The sequence below is a fragment of the Bison bison genome, unplaced genomic scaffold (genome assembly GCF_000754665.1).
Source record: "Bison bison bison isolate TAMUID 2011002044 unplaced genomic scaffold, Bison_UMD1.0 scf7180017862984, whole genome shotgun sequence".
Taxonomy (NCBI): domain Eukaryota; kingdom Metazoa; phylum Chordata; class Mammalia; order Artiodactyla; family Bovidae; genus Bison; species Bison bison.
The window spans coordinates 264,827-284,077 of NW_011493556.1; the positions used below are offsets into that span (position 1 = coordinate 264,827).

Sequence of the window (19,251 nt, forward strand, 5' to 3'; positions counted from 1 at the left end):
AAGGAAGGGGGGGAAAGGAAGGAAGGAAAGGGAAGCAAGCCAAGGGTTCTGAATCAGAAACCTTGCTGTGTTGAAGGATATGACTAAAAGCAGTCAGTGTAGCTGAAGACTGGAGGAGTCAGAGGCTGAGGAATGAAGTGAGGCTGAAAAGGAGGTGGGGGGAAGGGACACACGCACTGCTGGGTGAGCAGAGAATGGCATCTCAGTGTTTCTGAGTGCTCTGCCGATCTCTGAGTTGGGAACGGTCTCCTGGAGAAGGGAAGAGCAACCCACTCCAGGACTCCTGCCTGGAGAATCCCATGGACAGAGGCGCTTGGTACGCTACAGTCCATGAAGTCACAGAGTTGAACATGACTGAAGCCACGAAGCATGCATGCACACACCGTGGCAAGACGAGACACAACAGACCAGTTGCTAGACACTGTCAACGGTGAGTCAGGCTGTCGCTGGCACCAACCGCCACCTGTTTCCTAAAGGTGTCACTTGCTCCACAGATGAGCAGTAAGCACTGGTCCTGAGAAGGGCTTGTCCCCCAAACAGCTCCCATAGGGCAGCCTGAGACCTCACCTCACTACCCGTGTGGCTCCCTTTCAAGTAGCAGCTTGTGGAGGGCAAGAAGCTTTTCATTAGGCAAATTCAGTGTTGGTGCAAAGACTCATGAGGTAATGCCAGTGAGGGGTCACACTGTGGCAGAGCAGACACAAAGCTGTGTGACCCTGGGCACATGTGCAACTTCTCTGAGCCTCCATTTCTTCACCATATTGTGACAATGAAACAGGAGGACAAGTCTTTGCTCAAACTATCATACAGCTGAACTCATTTCACATGCTAGCAAGATCACGCTCAAAATCCTTCAAGCTAGGCGTCACCAGTATACGAACTGAGAATTTTCAGAAGTACAAGCTGGATTTAGAAAAAGCAGAGGAACTAGAGATCAAATGCCAATATCCATTTATGATCAAATGCCAGATCATAGAAAAGACAAGGGAATTCCAGAAAAACATCTACTTCTGCTTCATTGACTATGTTAAACCCTTTGGCTGTATAGATCAAAACATACTGGAAAATTCTTAAAGATGGGAATACCAGACCACCTGACCTGCCTCCTGAGAAACTTGTATGCAGGTCAAGAAGCAACCATTAGAATCGGACATGGAACAACGGACCGATTCCAAATTGGGAAAGGAGTACATCAAGGCTGTGTACTGTCAGCCTGCTTATTTAACTTCTATGCAGAGTACATAATACAAAATGCTGGGCTGGATGATTCACAAGATGGACTCAAGACTGCCAGGAGAAATAACAACTGCAGATATGCAGATGATAACATGCTAATGGCAGAAAAGGAAGAGAAACCAAGGAGCCTCTGATGTAGGTTAAAAAAAAAAGAGAGTGAAAAAGCTGGCTCGAACCTCAACAGTCAAAAAATTAAGATCATGGCATCCAGTCCCATCATTCGTGTTGCTTGCTAAGTCACTTCAGTTGTGTCTGACTCTTTGGGACCCCACGGACTGTAGCCCACCAGTCCATGGGATTGGATTGTGGATGGGATTCTGTCCTCTGTCCATGGGATTCTCCAAGCAAGAATACTGGATTGGGTTACCATGACCTCCTCCAGAGTATCTTCCTGACCCAGGGATCGAACTCACATCTCTTATGTCTCCTGCATTGGCAGACAGGTTCTTTACCACTGAGCCACCAGGGGTAGACCTTTGGTGCCATCACTTCATGGCAAATAGATGGGAAAAAGTGGAAGCAGTGACAGATTTATTTTCTTGGGCTCCAAAATCACTGCAGACAGTGACTACAGTCACAAAATTAAAAGACGCCTGTTCCTTGGAAGAAAAGCTATGACAAACCCAGAGAGCATATTAAAAAGCACAGACATCACTTGGCTGACAAAGGTTCATATAGTTAAAGTGATGGTTTTTCCAGTAGTCATGTACAGATGTGTGAGTTGGACCATAAAGAAGGCTGAGCACTGAAAAATTGATGCTTTCATACTGTGGTGCTGGAGAAGACTCAAAGAGTTCCTTGGACAGCAAGGAGAGTAAACCAATCATTCCTAAAGGAAATCAACCCTGAAAATTCACTGGAAGGACTGGTGCTGAAGCTGAAGCTCCAGTACTTTGGCCACCTGATGCCAAGAGCCATCTCACTGGAAAAGACCCTGATGCTGGGAAAGACTGTGAGCAAGAGGAGAAGGGATGGCAGAGGATGAGATGGTTAGATAGCATCACTGACTCAAACTCCAGGAGATAGTGAAGGACAGGGAAGCCTGGCGTGCTACAGTCCATGCAGTTGCAAACAGTCGGACACAGCAACTGAACAACAACAAAGGTACTGGAGCAAAGGAGGACAATTAATAGAAACCCAGGATAATACCCCATTTCTGACACTTTGCAAATGGGGAGGATGATGGTATCAAGATGGGATGTGGAAAGGCAGGTTCAGGGAGATAGGATCTGGAAGTGAATCAAGAGTTCTCCTTGAGCACGAGGCATCCGAAGTGTCCAGGAAGCAGTCAGATGTGGGGCCTGGAGGTCAGAAGAGGTCAGTATTGGACACATACGTACAGTGGGGAGTCATCAGCTAATTGAAGGTGTGTAAAGCCCTGGGACGGAGCAACCCACTCCAGTAGTCTTGCCTGGAAAATCCCATGGATGGAGGAGCCTGGTAGGCTGCAGTCCATGGGGTCGCTGAGTCAGACATGACTGAGTGGCTTCACTTTCACTTTTCACTTTCATGCATTGGAGAAGGAAATGGAAACCCACTCCAGTGTTCTTGCCTGGAGAATCCCAGGGACGGCGGACCCTGGTAGGCTGCCGTCTACGGGGTCGCACAGAGTCGGACACGACTGATGTGATTTAGCAGCAGCAGCAGAGCCCTGGGAACCAATAAGCGTGCAGAGTGAGAAGCAGGTCTAAGCCACAGCTTGAAGAATTCTCCACATTCAGAGGTCCCCAAAAGGAGATGCCAGCAAAGGATCAAATGGCTAGTAGGTAGAAGGGAATTTCAAGAACAGAATGGAAAACTGTGCTAAAAGCTAATCAGGGATCTAGTAAGACAGGATGGGAATGTACTTATTGGAGGCAGAGACACATAGAACTTGAATGACCCTGAGAAACCACACAAGAGTGATGAGAAAAGGTATTAGACCATCAAGGGTAAGGTAACATGAGTAATAAAGAGCTATAGTACATCTAGACGTTTTAGAAATTCTAAAAGGGTACAGAGAAAATGGGGGGAGAGACAGACAGGGATATTAGGGTCTAACAAGATATCTGGCTCTTTAATTTTTAATACAGGGCTACCAAAGAACTAGGGGGCTTCCCAGGGGGCTCAGCAGAAAAGAATCCACCTGACAATGCTGGAGATGCCAGATACCCAAGTTTGATCCCTGGGTCAGGAAGATTTTCTGCAGTAGGAAATGGCAACCCACTCCAGTATTCTTGCCTGGAGAATCCCATGGACAGAGGAACCGGGAGGCTACAGTCCATAGGGTCACAAGGAGTCAGACACGACTGTCATGACTGAGCACACACACCAGAGCATTAATTCCCTATTCCTTCAGTTGTTCAGAAAATGTGTATTAAGCACCAGAACATCATCCTTAGGGATCTTTCCAATATGCCAGAGGACAGAGGCAATAAACAAATACCCATTTGCATATTTCAGATGGGGAGAAATGTTTTGAAAACAAGTAAAGCATGTGAAGAGGACACAGAGTAACTGATATTTCAAATGAGTCAGAGGGCCAGCTCGGAGTGGGTGGCTTTGAGAGAGAACTGAATGAAGTGCAGGAGAAGGAATTCTAGACAGGAGGGGTTCGGGAGGTGAGAGGGGATGACGACAGTGTTCTGGGGTAGGGCTAGGGGGTGCAGCTTGTCAGGGAACAGAGAGAGTCTGGTGTGTCCAGGGCACTTCAAGAGACAGGCAGTGCTGGAAGAGACAAAGTAGGAGACAAAGCTGAGAGTTTGAACTGTACACTATTTGGAGGGAATCCACTGAAGATCTTATAAAAGTCTAACACAGAAGGATCGCTGTGACTGTGTCTGAACTTGGAGCGAAAGGTACACAGCTGAGGCTCACTTAGGCAGTAGTTGCAGAATTCCCACAAGATTTGGTGGTAGTCTGCACTTGGATTTAGGAGTGTGGGTGGGAGGTTAGGAGCACTTGCATTTGGAATGGATGCTAATGGCTCACATATGAGATTGGAGAGAAAGGCAGGGATCAAAGACTTCAGTTTCGCAGCGGGGCAACTGAGATGAGAAACAACAGGCATGCAGGGTTAGAAAAGAAATCAAGAACTGGGTTTTGCACGTGTCAAAATTGAGATGGCTGTTTGACAAACAAGTAAAGAGATTAAACAGGCAGCTGCAAAGCAAGGGAGAGATAGGAACTGAAGATAAGTCTGTGAAGTCAACATGTCAGTTTAAGGTTTTTGAGGCCCTGGAAGTGAAGATCACGGAGGAGTAAGTTAAGATGGGGAATAGGACAGAGAACAAAGCCCTTGGGCTGCAAAGTTTGAGGACCAGGAATGGGGAAAGACAGATCCAGCAGAAGAGACAGAAGAAACGAGGGAGTTGTGAGCAGTATCGAGATGGAGAAGCATCACGGAAACCAAGGAAAGAAAGAATTTCAAGAAGGAGGGAGTGGTCGGCCAAGCCCAGGCCTGCTGAGATAAACACAAGCTCCAGAAGAAAGCACAGGGGCCTCTGTGACTCATGATGAATGAACGATGCTCTGAGATAACATTCCTGGAATAGGGACACTTTTATCAAAGTTGTAAGCAGATACACAGCAATCAAGCTGTTACTGTTCTTGTCTTACTGACAAGGAAACTAAGGCATAGAGGTCAGGTCTCTTGCCCACCATCACACAGCATATAGTACGGCCAGGGTTCTCCAGCTCAGGAACTGCAGGGCAAAGCATAAACTATCAATCATTTTGCTTTGCTGCCTCCCTCAAATCAAAGGCATGATGTCTGAGCGAGATCACAAAATTATATCTGACACTGTATGTCTTGTGGCTAAAAATAGCCACTGCTGACCATTCCTTTCCTCCCTTTAAAATCATGACAATGAATACAGTGAAACCCTTGAGGGTCACTACAATAACGACATGTCATTTTAAAACCAGAACTTTTTAAGATATTGTGAGGACGTGCTTTTAACTGTGTCACGTAAGTCTGTAAATGTTAACTTACTGGTGTTTAATAACAACTCTAGGGGAAACTAAGGCCAGCCTTCTTCCACCAGCACAGAAAATGCTCAGAGTTAATAAACAGGCTCTTTTGGAGATATCGTCATTCTCATGAAAGGCCATGTTAAGGGAAAAATACAAGGACTCTGGAATCAGACAGACAGGATTCAGATTCTGGCTCTGCTCCCTAGTGGAGAGGTGAGTACAGACCTCTTCACATGCAAAAATCAATGTGAATAATTCCTAATTTGCTGGGCAGTCATATTTGATGGCACAATATGGATGAAAACATGGTGTCTTACATATTTAGTAGACTCTTCCTTTCCCTCCTTCCCCTTGGATGTACTCCTGAGCCTTCAAAATTGGTGAGACAGAAGTTGGTTACTTAGCAAAAACCTATATTGGTTTAATTTTTCATCCAAATAGCAGCAAAGAAGAGCCTGGAAAAGTGGTGCTTTAAAATTTCTTTAAAATTTTAAAGAAATTTAAAATGGTTCTTTTAAAGAACCACTTTAAAAGTGGTTCTTTAAAATTTCTTACCTTAAAAAGTTATACAAATGTTGACTTTTATTCCACAATATAATGAAATTATAATATAAAATGTTGTATATTTACCTCCAGCTAAGTAACTTAGCTTTCTCCAGAAATTTTTAAGGACATTAGTTTGAGGAAGATTTCCCAATGAACAGTGGCTTCACTTATACTCTGCCACACTGCTACTTACGTGGAATATGAAAACTCTGAACCTATGAAATCTTAGTAAAACTTCAGAATGGTTTCATACACATGGGTCATTACTGGCTACTGACTGCAACCTCTCTACATCCATCTTAACATCTACCCAACAATGTAGCCCAGTTGGTAGCTAAGTGGCTAAGTCACATCAGTCGTGTCCGACTCTGTGTGACCCCATAGACGGCAGCCCACCAGGGTTCCCCGTCCCTGGGATTCTCCAGGAAAGAGTACTGGAGTGGGGTGCCATGTTGGTAGACTTGACTCCAAAAACTTTAAACTCTAAATTCTCCAAATGAGAAAAACAGCAACTTTCTGCTACCCTATGTGGAGTCTCCAGGCCACCTATAAGGTAAAAAGATACGGACTATATTCTAAGACAAATTTCTGTAATGGCTATAATAGTAAACATAAATAATGAAAATCTGGAACCAATTTTCAAATAACAAGGTAATAGGATAAACATGACCTTAAGCAAACTGAGATGACAGAAGAGTGATGGTTTTTCATTGTTATTTTCATTTTTTATTTTTCAGGTACATATATATATTTTTTCAGATTATTTTCATTATGGTTTATTATATTGAATATAGTTCCATTGATTTTTATGTCCATTTCTGTGCCAACACCATTCTGTTTTGATTATTATACCTTTGTAGCACTGTCTAACGTCTGGAAGGGTTATACCTCCAGTTTTGTTTTTCTTCAGTACTGCTTTGGCAGCTCTGGTTTTTTTGTGGCTCAATATAAGTTTTAGAATTATTTGTTCTAGTTCTGTGAAAAATGTCCTGGGAATTTTGACAGAGGTCATATTAAATCTGTAGAGTGCTATAGGTATTAGGAGCATTTTAACAACGCTACATCCTCTTCCAATCCAAGAGCATGGTATTCCCCTCATTTCTTTGAATCACCTTCAGTGTCCTTTATCAATCTTTTGTAGTTTTCAGCAAAGAGGTCTTTTGACTTCTTTGTTAAGTTTACACCTAGATTTTTCTCTGTGTGTATATGTATGTGTTTGGTGTGATTATAAATGAGATCTTTACTTTTGCTTTCTGATATTTCATTGTCAGGCAAAGAAATGCTACAGGTTTCTATATATTAATTTTGGATCCTGCTACCTTGCTTAATTTATCAGCTCTAATAGTTCCCATGTGGCATATTTAGGCTTCTCTATAAAATACCATGTTATCTGTAAATAATGACAATTTTACCTCTCCGTTTCAATTTGGATACTTTCATTTCTTTTGTTTGTCTGACTGCTGTAGCTAGGACTTCCAATACTATGTTGAATAGAAATGGTGAGAGTGGGTGTCTTTGTCTTATTCATGAATTTGGTAAAAAAGCTTTCAGCTTTCACCTTAAGTATGTGGGTTGTGGGTTTGTAATAAATTGCTTTTATCATGTTGAGAAATGTCCCCTCTATACCCACTTTGGTGAGAGATTTTTATCATGACCGGATGTTGAATTTTATAAAAAAATGTTTGGCCTCTATTGAGATGATCATATGATTTTTGTCTTTTCTTTTGTTAATGTGGTATATCACATTGATTTGTGTATGCTGAACCATCCTTGCTACCCTGGAATGAATCCAACTTGATTATGGTGTATGATCGTTTTTTTTTTGGATTTGGTTTGGTAATATTTTGTTGAGAATTTTCTCATCTATATTCAAAGGTATTTACCTGTCATCATTTTCTTTTTTCATGGAATCTTTGTATGGTTTTGGTATAAGGGTGATGGTGGCTTCACAGATGAATTTGGGAGTATTCCCTTCTCTTTAATCTTCTGGAATAGTTTAAGAAGGACTAGTTTAAGTTCTTCTTTATATGTTTCGTAGAATTCCCCAGTGAAGCGTTCTGGTCTTGACTTTTGTTTGTAGGGAGCTTTATTATTATTATAGATTCTATTTCATTTTTAGTGATTTGTGTGTTCAAAGTATCTTTTTTCTTGATTCAGTTTTGACAGGGTATATATTTCTAGAAACTCATCCACTTCTTCTAGGTTGACAAACTGTTAACAGCATTTTCTTCAGATTTTTTGTATTTTGGTGGTATTACCTGTCTTTTCCAGTGAGTCAGTTCTTCACATCAGGTGGCCAAAGCATTGGAGCTTCAGTTTTAGCATCAGTCCTTTCGATGAATACTCAAGATTGATTTCCTTTCAGATTGACTGGTTTCACCTCTGTGTAGTCCAAGGGACTCTCAAGAGCCTTCTCCAACACCATAGCCCCAAAGCATCAATTCTTTGGCACTCAGACTTCTTTATGGTCCAACTCTCACATCCATACATGACTACTGGAAAAACCATAACTTTGACTATACAGACCTTGTCAGTAAAGTAATGTCTCTGATTTTTATTATACTGTCTAGGTTGGTCATAGCTTTTCTTCCAAGGAGCAAGCATCTTTTAATTCATGGCTGCAGTCACCCTCTGCAGTGATTTTGGAGTCCAAGAAAATAAAGTGTCATTGTTTCCATTGTTTCCTCATCTATTTCTCATGAAGTGAGGGGACTGGATGCCATAATCTTCATTTTTTGAAAGCTGAGTATCAAGCCAGCTTTTTCACTCTCCTCTTTCACTTTCATCAAGAGACTCTTTAGTTCCTCTCTGCTTTCTGCCATAAGGGTGGTGTCATCTGCATATCTGAGGTTATTGATATTCCTTCTGGCAATCTTGATTCCAGCTTGTGCTTCATCCAGCCTGGCATTTTGCATGATGTACTCTGCATATAAGTTAAATAAGCAAGGTGACAATATACAGTCTTGACATATTCCTTTCCCAATTTGGAACCAATCTGTTGTTCCATGTCCAGTTCTAACTCTTAAACTGCTTCTGCTACATCCTATAGACTTTTGTAAGGTTGTGTTTTCATTGTCACTGAACTTGAAGAATTTTCTTATTTTTTCTTTAATTTCACCATTGATCCACTGGTTTTGCTGAAAAATGTTGTTTAGTCTCGATGCATTTTGTTTTCCTGTTTTTCTTTCTGTGGTTGATTTCTAGTTCCATTCCGTTGTGCTCAGAAATGATGTTTGAAATAATTTCTATCCCCTTAAATTTGTTGAGGCTTGTTTTGTGTCCTAATTTGTGGTCAATCCTAGAGACTGTTTCAGGCGCACTTGAAAAGAATGTGTATTCGGTATTTTTTGGATGTACTGTCCTGTATATTAAGTAAGTTAAATTGTGTCATTTGATATCTCTGTTGACTTATTAATTTTGTCTGGTTGATCTGTCCATTGATGTCAGAGCAGTATTAAAGTCTCCAACTCTAACTGTATTTCTGTCAATTTCTCCCTCTATGTCTGTTAGTATTTGTTTTACAAATTTAGGTGCTTTTATGTGCTCTGCTTAAGTCACTCAGTTGTATCCAAATCTTTGTGACCCCATGGACTATAGTCCATGAGGCTCCTCTGTCCATGGGGATTCTCCAGGCAAGAATACTGGAGTGGATTGCCATCACTCCTCCAGGAGATCTTCCCAACTCAGGGATCGAATCTACGTCTCCTGCACTACAGGCAGATTCTTTACCATCTGAGCCACCAGGGAAGCCCAAGAGTACTGGAGTGGGTAATCTATCCCTTCTCCAGGGGAACGTCCCAACTCAGGAATTGAACCGGGGTCTCCTGCAATGCAGGCAGATTCTGTACCACCTGAGCTACCAGGGAAGCCCAGGTGTTTCTAAACTGGGTGTACATATGTTAATGAGTGTAAAATTCTCTTCTTGTATTAATCTTTATTGTTATGTAGGGTCTTTTTTTGGTATTTTTAAATTATTTATTTTAATTAGAGGCTAATTACTTTACAATATTGTGCTGGGCTTTGCCATACATTGAAATGACTCAGTCACAGGTATACATGTGTCCCCCCATCCCATTTTTGTCTTTCTTTATGGACTTTGTTTTGAAGCCTACTTTGTCTGATATGAGTATTGCTAACCCTATTTTCCTGCAGATTCTATTTGCATGAAATATCTTTTTCCATCCCCCAACTTTCAATCTATGCGTGTCTTTCAGCCTAAAATGAGTCCTTCATAGGTAGTATATTGTAGGTTCTTGTTTTTTTTTTTTTAAATCCAATATGTAACTCTATGTCTTTTGTTCAGAGCATTTCGTCCAAAGACATTTGAAGTAATTCTTGATAAATATATATTAATTGCCATTTTAAACCTTATTTTCTAGTTGACTTTGTAATTCTTCTTGTTCATTTCTTCTGTTTGTCCTTTTGTGATTTGATGGTTTCCTCCTGAATTATTCTTGAGTTCCTTTGTTATTTATTTTTGTGAATCTACTATATAATTTTGATTTGTGGTTACCTTGGTTTTTAAGTATGGTGATCTGTAACTATAATGACTGGCTTTAGACTATTAGTCATATAAGTTCAAACACATTCTAAAAGATTTTTTTTTACTCCCTTCCCTCCACATTTTGTGATTTTGAGGTCCTATTTGATTTCTTCTTGTTTATCTTTTCTATTAATTGTAGTTATAACTACTTTCACACAAAAAAAATTCTGATTTTTCTTTTTAATCTATGTACTGGCTCAGCTAAATGATCTTCAGTCATTTTATATATTTGCCTTTCCTATTATGATTTTTCCCTTTCCTATAGATTCTTGCCTCTATTTCTATGCAGGAGATGCTGGAGACATGGGTTTGATCCCTGGGTCAGGAAGATCCCCTGGAGGAGAAAATGGCAACCAGCTCCAGTATTCTTGCCAGGAAAATACCATGGACAGAGGAGCCTGGCAGGCTACAGTCCATGGGGTTGCAAAGAATCAGACATGACTGAGGGACTGAGTACATCCATTCCTGCGTAGGGTGTCCAATATTTTTGGTGCTGGGGCTATTTCTGGTATAAATGCCTGCCACATCTTTCCTCAGAGCATGCTGGGCATTATCCCCTTGATAGGGGGTGTGACTGACATTCTAGTGTCCAGTTCCTGCACTGGATATTGGGCAGTGCCTCCTCTTTGCTCCATGGCTGTCACAGCCCTCTCAGTTGTGAGGTCTGCTCCACAGCTGTTGGAGCAGAAATCCTGAGGGTCAGGTTCAATAAAGCTCCACTGCCCTTAAATATATAATTTGCCCCTAAGGAGGTGAGCGCTGAAGCAAGTGAGACGAATGTCGTCACAGTGGACTTACGTGCTTCCCATGCAGGTATCCACAATTTTGCCCAAATTAGCCCAAGGTCACATTCCCTTCTCTGGTATATTCATCCCAGACCTAGTGCTAAGCTGGTGGAGGGGCCAGAGCACTGTGGCTCCAAAAACTAAGGTGACTGAACCGTGGCCTGGGACCTACGTTGCTTCTGTGTCAGGTCTCTTCCTAGATCTGTCCACCCCAGATCTAGCTCCAAGCTTTGGTGTGAAGTGGGTGAAACACTCCTACTGAGGAGGAAACTGCGACACACTCCTGCCTGGGACTGTCCACCGAGGACATGGGATTCTGTGATGCCATCAGCCATGTCACACGTGCATGAACAAAGTCCACTGCTGTTCAAACCTGCCCCCACTCTTGGACGGCTAATAAGTTCAGATGTCAGCCCTACCCCAACCCTGTACATGCTTACAAAAGCATAAACCACCAAAGCCGAGCCCCACTATGAGGTAGCTATCAATAACAATGGAGCTCCACTGGTGGACCCATACCCTGCCCTACTCGCACTAACAATGGACCACACTTCAAGTCCTCCAGGCTGTCACCATGAAGCTAGACCAAGTCTTCTCCCAGGGTCCCTTCGCTGGAGTTTTAGGACTTTAGCACATACTAGCTGCCCCACCTAGCATGCATTTCAGGCTTGGAAATGCAGCGAGGTGGCAGTCCTCAGTGTCAGTGCTGGACTCACTCTGTCCTGACTGCTAGCAGGCCAGCATGTGCATGTTCCTCAAGAGCAGAGTCCCCGCCCCCCCAGCTGCCTATCAGTCCTGGCAGCTGTCCCAGCAGACAGAGGAGTTTCACAAAGCAACCTGCCTGTGCACACACTCTCTCCTTTATAGATCCCTGCCAGGGAAGCTGGTCTCATTATTTTCAGTCCTACTCAGTTCCATGGGGATCTTTCTTGAGCAGCTCTGGTCATTTAAAGAGATCTTCCCCGAGTGTCTGGCTGGTTTTTTGTGAGAATTATTCTATTTGTAGATATAATTTTTGATATGCTTATGTGAAAAGTGAGTTTTGTATCCTTCTGTTCTGCCATCTTGATCTCCCCAGTAGTCTTTTAATCAGTTGAACAGACTTTAAAATACTAACCCAGAGAAGCCAAAGGATTTAATTCAGCTATGCTAGTAGATGTGGTTAATCAGTTACATACACAACATGATAAAGAAAATTAAAAAAAATTTTTTTTTATAAAAGAGTATTATTTTCAATTTGTCTTAAGGTAACGCTAGGTGCTCCCTTTCACTGATGCTACACACACTTGTGTGTAGGGCTTCCCTTGTAGCTCAGTCAGTAAAGAATCTGCCTGCAATGCAGGAGACCCGGGTTCGATTCCTGGGTTGGGAAGATCCCCTGGAGAAGGAAATGGCAACCCACTCCAATATTCTTGCCTGGAGAATCCCACGGACAGAGGAGCCTGGTAGGTTCCCAGTCCATGGGGTTGCAAGAGTCGGACACGACTTAGCAACTACACCACCGACCACCACATACACTTGTAAGTATGTTATTTGGAAGTCCCTGGATGTTATAAACACGCTTTACCCTGAGCAACAGGTAAAGTCACAGAAATCTTGCTTTCATTACTTTTTCATCAAAATCTCCTTGATAAACTCTCCCCCTCCCAAGTCTCTCTCTTGCAAGGCAAGGGTGGGCAGTCTTTGTGTTTGAGATCCTGACCCACAGCAGAGTGGGCGGTTGGAGAGGAAACAATAACATTTGCTCTCAGAAGCTACTTTCAAAAGGAGTAGATTATTTTTAACAACTCATGAGGGCTAACTGGCAAATAAAGAGTTAGGGAACTTCAATTCACCAAATATTAGCCTCAGACTGTCAGCTCTAGAAGGACAAGGCCGCTGTCTTTGTCCTTTCGTCAACTTGCTAGCGTGTGAAGACACTACGGAGCATGCACTTCTTCATCCCATGCCAGCAAATTACCAAAAGGACAAGAAAGACATGGATCTTGTCCTTCTAGAGCTGACAGTCCGAGGGGAATGGTAAGGAGAGTGCCATTAAATATAAAGGACGGACATCTTACCCAGGCTGGATGGGAGAGTGGGAGGAGCCATTAAAGGCCTCTTGGAGGCAGGAACATTACCTAAAGGATGAGGAGGCATCAATAAATAAAACAAACAAATATACCTGGGCCAGGCTAGGCAGCAGACAAACCAGTCAAAGGCATCAGACCTGAATTCCAGACGTGCCTGCACAACAACCAGGATCCGACCGTGAGCAAGCCATCTGACCTTTCCAGTTTCCTTTCCCTCATCTATGATATGGAATGGTTAGATTGTGTCAGTTGACCTTAACCCTTGCAGGGCGTCAGAAATCGTCTGGGAGCTTTCTAAAAATCCTGGATCCTGGATCCCCCACAAAATGTGGTTTTGATTTTGCAACAGCTTTCCAGGTGATCCTTACCTGCAGTCCAGGCTGAGAACCACTGGGTGAGATGAGCCCTCAAGCCTGTGGTTCTCAACCCTTAGTGCACCGTCACATCCTCCCAGTGTAGCCTGCGTTCCCAGAAATTAAGCAAGACTCTCTGGGGTGGGAGCCTGGCATCAGTATTTTTGAAGGTTCCCAGGCTGATTCCCCGGTGTAGCTCAGGTTGAGAACCACTGTTCTAGGCCTTCTCACAACTTCAGTTTCCGATATGGCCAGTGAAAGATGGAAAAGGGAAGGAAAGAAAAGCCCATTTCTCCCATAAGAATAAGACTTTTTGTGTTAAATTAAAAAAAAGAACTGAGTGTCAAAAGCTACCAATAGATTTTATACAGAGTTGTACCCCACAGTAAGGTTGATTTTGGATATGTGTATAATTCACATTGATGCATGACAGGTAGACAACGTCCATCCCAAAATGCTCTCAGTTCTAAATTCAAAATTCCATGAACTGCGTCTTTAAAATGACTCCATGGTGTGTTCTCTGCAATACTCTGAATCTGATTTGCATGGTTGACTGTAATATGAACATTACATTCCCTACCCCCAAGGTTACTTAAATCCACTTATTAGGCAATGCTGAACTAAACAAACAGTAATTAGAAACGCTCCAGACTACCTTTTAAATCTGTTGCTAAATTATATTTTGCCTGCACCAAGCTCATACACACAGCATGTCTACAAGCGTCATGAAACCAAAGTCTCAGAAATATTTACATTAATAAGAGCATAAGCTACCTCTGGGCCCTCACGTGGGATTCTTCAGGGATGTAAGGGCTACTTCAGATGAAGGCTGTTCATTACTGTTATTTCCCACATCTGGGTAAATAAAGCACTGCCCACATGTGGTTAGAAATCCCAGGAGAAAATGAACTCTCTGGAGGTCTGGAAATGAAGAGCACTTCTGATAGACTGCCTCATTTCCTGAAATGAGTCAGAAATGAAAGTAATTCTTCAGAAAAGAACATCTGCATGGTGGCACAGCTTATAAAATAACACCAGATGATACCTGTGGCCAGGAGGCTGGGTCTGGGGACAGAGAGAGGGCCTAGAGAACAGGGCTGGGGCCCCTGCTCTGCACTTAATCTTGGAGCTGCTGCTGTTAGCTTGGAGGGTCTGAAAATCCAATGGTCATCCTGGTCTCAGCTGTAAATCTTGATTAGCAGCAAGACTGTTCGCATTCCATTAGAAAGCTGGCCCCTGTCCAAAGGGTCGGAGCAGCCAGAAAGGATTCATGTGTCATTGCGGACACAGAAACAGCAATTCTTGCAAGAAAAATGGTTTTGCTTAACTAGAAATAGCCTATGACTGTTGAGCTGGGAGAGCCTTTCCCCCTGAGGAGGAAGGACCACTGTACAGAGATGATCCAAGGCCACCCAGAGAAGGTCCTCCCTTCACATTATGCAGGAAGAAGAGGTATTAGCATAAGGTCAGGGACTGGAGGGTGAGAAAGACAAGCACCTTTCACAATAACAATCCCAGTAAAAACCAAGAAACAGGAAGGTGATAAACATTGGCTGTTGTCACCAAAATCGGGCGCCAGTTATTTTTATTAAGTGAACTGTTACTATTCTTTCCACAATGCGTATTTAAAAGAACCCCATTGTTTATAAAGGCGGGGGGGGGGGGCGTGGTGGCTGGGGAGGTTGGAAACAACCTGAGTGCCTATTAATAAATGACTAGTTAAATTAAAATCTGGTATGCACACAACGGAATATTGGATAGCCACTTAAAAGAAGGCGAATTCAGAGCATGTGACATAATATGTACTCTGGATGATACATTAGGGCCGAGAAAAAAATGCTCCTGGACTCCATATAGTAAACATGTATTGGTGTAAATGTTTTTAAAGAAGCTGCCTTAGAGTAGGAGGAGGGGGCTAGGAGGGTGTCATTCTTCCTTTTACAACCTCAATACAGTCTGAGTTATCTTTTCCTGTACCTACCACCCCAACGCTTTTAAATAACAGGCATTAACTAGGAAGGCTATTTTTGGTTTTCTCTTTGTACTAGTCTCTAAGTAATTTAAAACAAATGAATGCTATTTTAAATAGATATCATGGGCTGAACTGTGTCTCCTCAAAATTCATCTGTAGAAGCCCTAATTCCTGATACCTCGGAATGTGACTCTATTTGGAAACAGGCCTCTAAAGAGATGATGAAGTTAAAACGACATTGCTAGGGTGGGCCCTACTCCAATCTGATCGGTGTCCTTAAAAAAAGAGGAAATATGGGTACGGAAAGACCTTGGGAATGTTCACACACACAGGAAGGCCCATGTGAGGACACAGTGAGAAGATGAGGTCTGCAGGTCAAGGAGAGAGGCCCCAGAAGAAACCAAATCTGTGACACCCTGACCTTGGACTTCACAGGCTACAGAACTGTGAGAAAATAAATGCTAGTGTTCAACCCTCCCAGTCTGGTATTTTGTAGGGAAGTCCTAGTACACTAACACAGTACAAGTAGACCTAATTTTATCATACTTCATTTACTGCACTTTGCAGATTTTTTTTTTTTTTTTTTAATTGAGGGTCTGGGGGAATCCTGTATTGAGCAAGTCTATTGGTACCATTTTTCCAAAACAGCATTTGGTACTTCATGTTTCTGTGTCACATTTTGCTAATTCTCACATTTCAAACTTTTTCACTGTTGTCATATTTGTTACAGCAATCTGGGATCAGTGATCTTTGACATTATTATTGTAATTGTTTTGGGGCGCCATGAACTGCACCCACATAAGACAACAAATGATACATACTGTGTATGTTCTGACTGCTCCATTGACCAGCTGTTCCCCATCCTGCTACTTTGCCCTGGGTCTCCTTATTCCCTGAGATACTTACCACAATATTGAAACTAGGCTAATTAATAACCCTACAAGGGCCTCTTAAGTATTCAAGTGAAAGGAAGAGTCAAGGGATGTGGCAAACTCCATTGCTGGGTTATTTTAAGAAACTGCCACAAGAAACCACCACCCTGATCAAAAGGCAACCATCAACATCAAGGCAAGACCTTCCATCAGCAAAAAGATGCTAACTTTCTGATAGTGAAAATCAGATGACTTTCTGACTTTTAGGTAATGGTTAGTATTTTTTAGCAATAAAATAGTTTTAAATGAAGTTATACACATTGTTTATAGGAAACAATGCTATTATATACTTAATAGACTACAGAATAGTGTAAAATTTTATATGCAGTGGGAAATCAAAAAATGTGTGACTTGCTTTATCACAGTATTCACTTTATTGTGATGTTTGCTTTGTTGCATTCTTTGCTTCACATGGTCTGGAACTGAGCCCACAATATCTCCCAGGAATACTTGTATATACACAAATAGATGGATGCAATTTAGACTAACGTAAAATGGAGAGAGGTACCCACAAGTCTTCAGTGGTCAAAACCCCACCATGTCTGCAATGATGTAGATGGCCTCATCTGACATGTGAAGAAACTGAGGCTCACTGTGCTTCTGACCAAATCAGGGTGACCCCGTTTAGTGACTTGAGCCAGGACTAACAGGTTTCCGACCTCAGTCAGGACTCAGACCATCTATGTCATTTATCTTTTACGATATTTTTAACAACTCCCATAACTCAAAGGACTACCTCAAAGTTCAAGATATTTTACTAGTGTCTTTTAAAGGCTTAGCTTATATTCAACAGGCTTTCTTCTTGTGCCGATAACTAATGAAGAAGAAGGTGTAACCATAATACTATTAATCAATTAAAAAAATAAAAGATGTGGTATCTGGGTTTCTAAAAAAAAAAGTCCAGAGAAACAGCCATATGACATATTTAGGCGCCCATCTAATTTTTTATACTTTAATACATGTGGTCTCAGGTCACAATGCAATATATTTTATTAAAAGTATGATATTCCAAGACTAAAATTTATGAAATTTTATATATTTTTATAGATTAATCAATCCTTCCTTTAAAAACTAGAGTTTAGTAATCAAAGATAAGCTGAAACAGACTTTACTTATAGATTCCATAACCCAGAAGTAGGCTGAGATTCAGGCACATGAAAAGAAGATCAAAACTTGAAGGCAGATATCTGGTACAATCAGTGGAGGTCTCATTCAGAGGAAGGCAGACTCACTGTTGCTTTGACTGGTTAGGGAAAGTTTCACCAAGGGCAAGAGTTGGAAACCAATTTGGGATTAGACATGTAGAGGCTAAGGAGAGGTAACGTGTCCAGGTCTGCCTGGGCACTGAGTATAAAATTTTGAACCAAGAACTGTGTACCTAAGATCCTAACAGAGTGCTTGGCACACAGGGGTTTGCCTGTGCTGGGGCAGTGGGGAAAAGACACAGTATCTCACCCCGGGGTCTGTGAGGCAGGTCCTGTAAGGAGGTTGTGGGATATAAAGGAAAAGACGTTGGGGCCAACCTGTAGACTGATTAAAGTCTGGGGAGGCTTTAAAGGTGTTTCTAAAAGAGAATATTAAAGAACACAGATGGGACCAGCACTGACGTACAGACTGGACCAGAGGTGGGAGGGAAATGACAGGAATCAATCAATCAATGGGTTACTCAAAGGAGATAATCAGGTGACCTCCTGGGAAACGTCTCAGCTTCCTAACCTATAAAATGGGCATCACACTACCCTATCTCCATACCTAGGCCTGTGAACACTAAAGTGGGCACAACACATGGCCTGACAGTAAGCACTTAAGAAAATGCAATTGCTGTTATCATCATGAGTATTCCATGCTGGAAGCTAGACAAAGAAATGAGTGAGAGAAAAGCGCCATGTGCAGAAGCAGGGTGTGTCTCCTTGGATTCTCAAGTCCCTTAAACAGAGGATGGATATGGCTATTTTGGAAGTGCAGTGTACAGTATTCATTCCTCATTTCTCAAGAACTTAATATATCAAATACAGGAGACCTAACACAGGAAAATCAGATGTCTGAAATGATCTTTAAAAGTCAAGATACTCCAAAATCAATTTTTAAGTTGGTTTTGTATAAAAGTAATTATACAGGTTAAGGCTAATCAGTTTTCAAACACTAAATTAACAGTTCAGTTCAGTTCAGTCGCTGAGTCGTGTCCAATTCTTCACGACCGCATGGACTGCAGCACACCAGGCCTCTCTGTCCATCACCAACTCCCAGAGTCCGCCCAAACTCATATCCATTGAGTTGGTGATGCCATCCAGCCATCTTATTCTCTATCGTCCCCTTCTCCTCCTGCCCTCGATCTTTCCCAACATCAGGATCTTTTCAAATGAGTCAGCTCTTCGCATCAGGTGGCCCAAGTACTGGAGTTTCAGCTTCAACATCAGTCCTTCCAATGAACACCCTGGACTGATTTCCTTTATGATGGACTGGTTAGATCTCCTTGCAGTCCAAAGGACTCTCAAGAGTCTTCTCCAACACCACAGTTCAAAAGCTTCAATTCTTCTGCACTCAGCTTTCTTTATAGTCCAACTCTCACACCCATACATGACAACTGGAAAAACCATAGCTTTGACTAGACGGACCTTTGTCAGCAAAGTAATGTCTCTGCTTTTGAATATGCTGTCTAGTTTTGTCATAGCTTTTCTTCCAAGGAGCAAACATTTTTTAATTTCATGGCTGCAATCACCATCTGCAGTGATTTTGGAGCCCAAAAAAATAAAGTCAGCCACTGTTTCCACTGTTTCCCCACCTATTTGCCATGAAGTGATGGGACCAGATGCCATGATCTTAGTTTTCTGAATGTTGAGCTATAAGCCAACTTTTTC

The 19,251-nt window shown here is 42.1% G+C and overlaps 1 protein-coding gene across 2 annotated transcripts in view; it reads right to left on the reverse strand.

Annotated features, from left to right (window-relative positions):
* ANO6 (anoctamin 6) overlaps nt 1-19,251 on the reverse strand; it is a 234,369-nt gene that overhangs the window by 167,459 nt on the left and 47,659 nt on the right. Inside the window, exon 2 of one of the 2 annotated variants that reach the window (XM_010833117.1) lies at nt 13,125-13,184. The exons of the other annotated variant lie outside the window; for it this stretch is intronic. Within the exon in view, the coding sequence (XP_010831419.1) occupies nt 13,125-13,184 (60 nt within the window). The remainder of the gene's footprint in view (nt 1-13,124; nt 13,185-19,251) is intronic. 2 annotated transcript variants of the gene reach the window in all.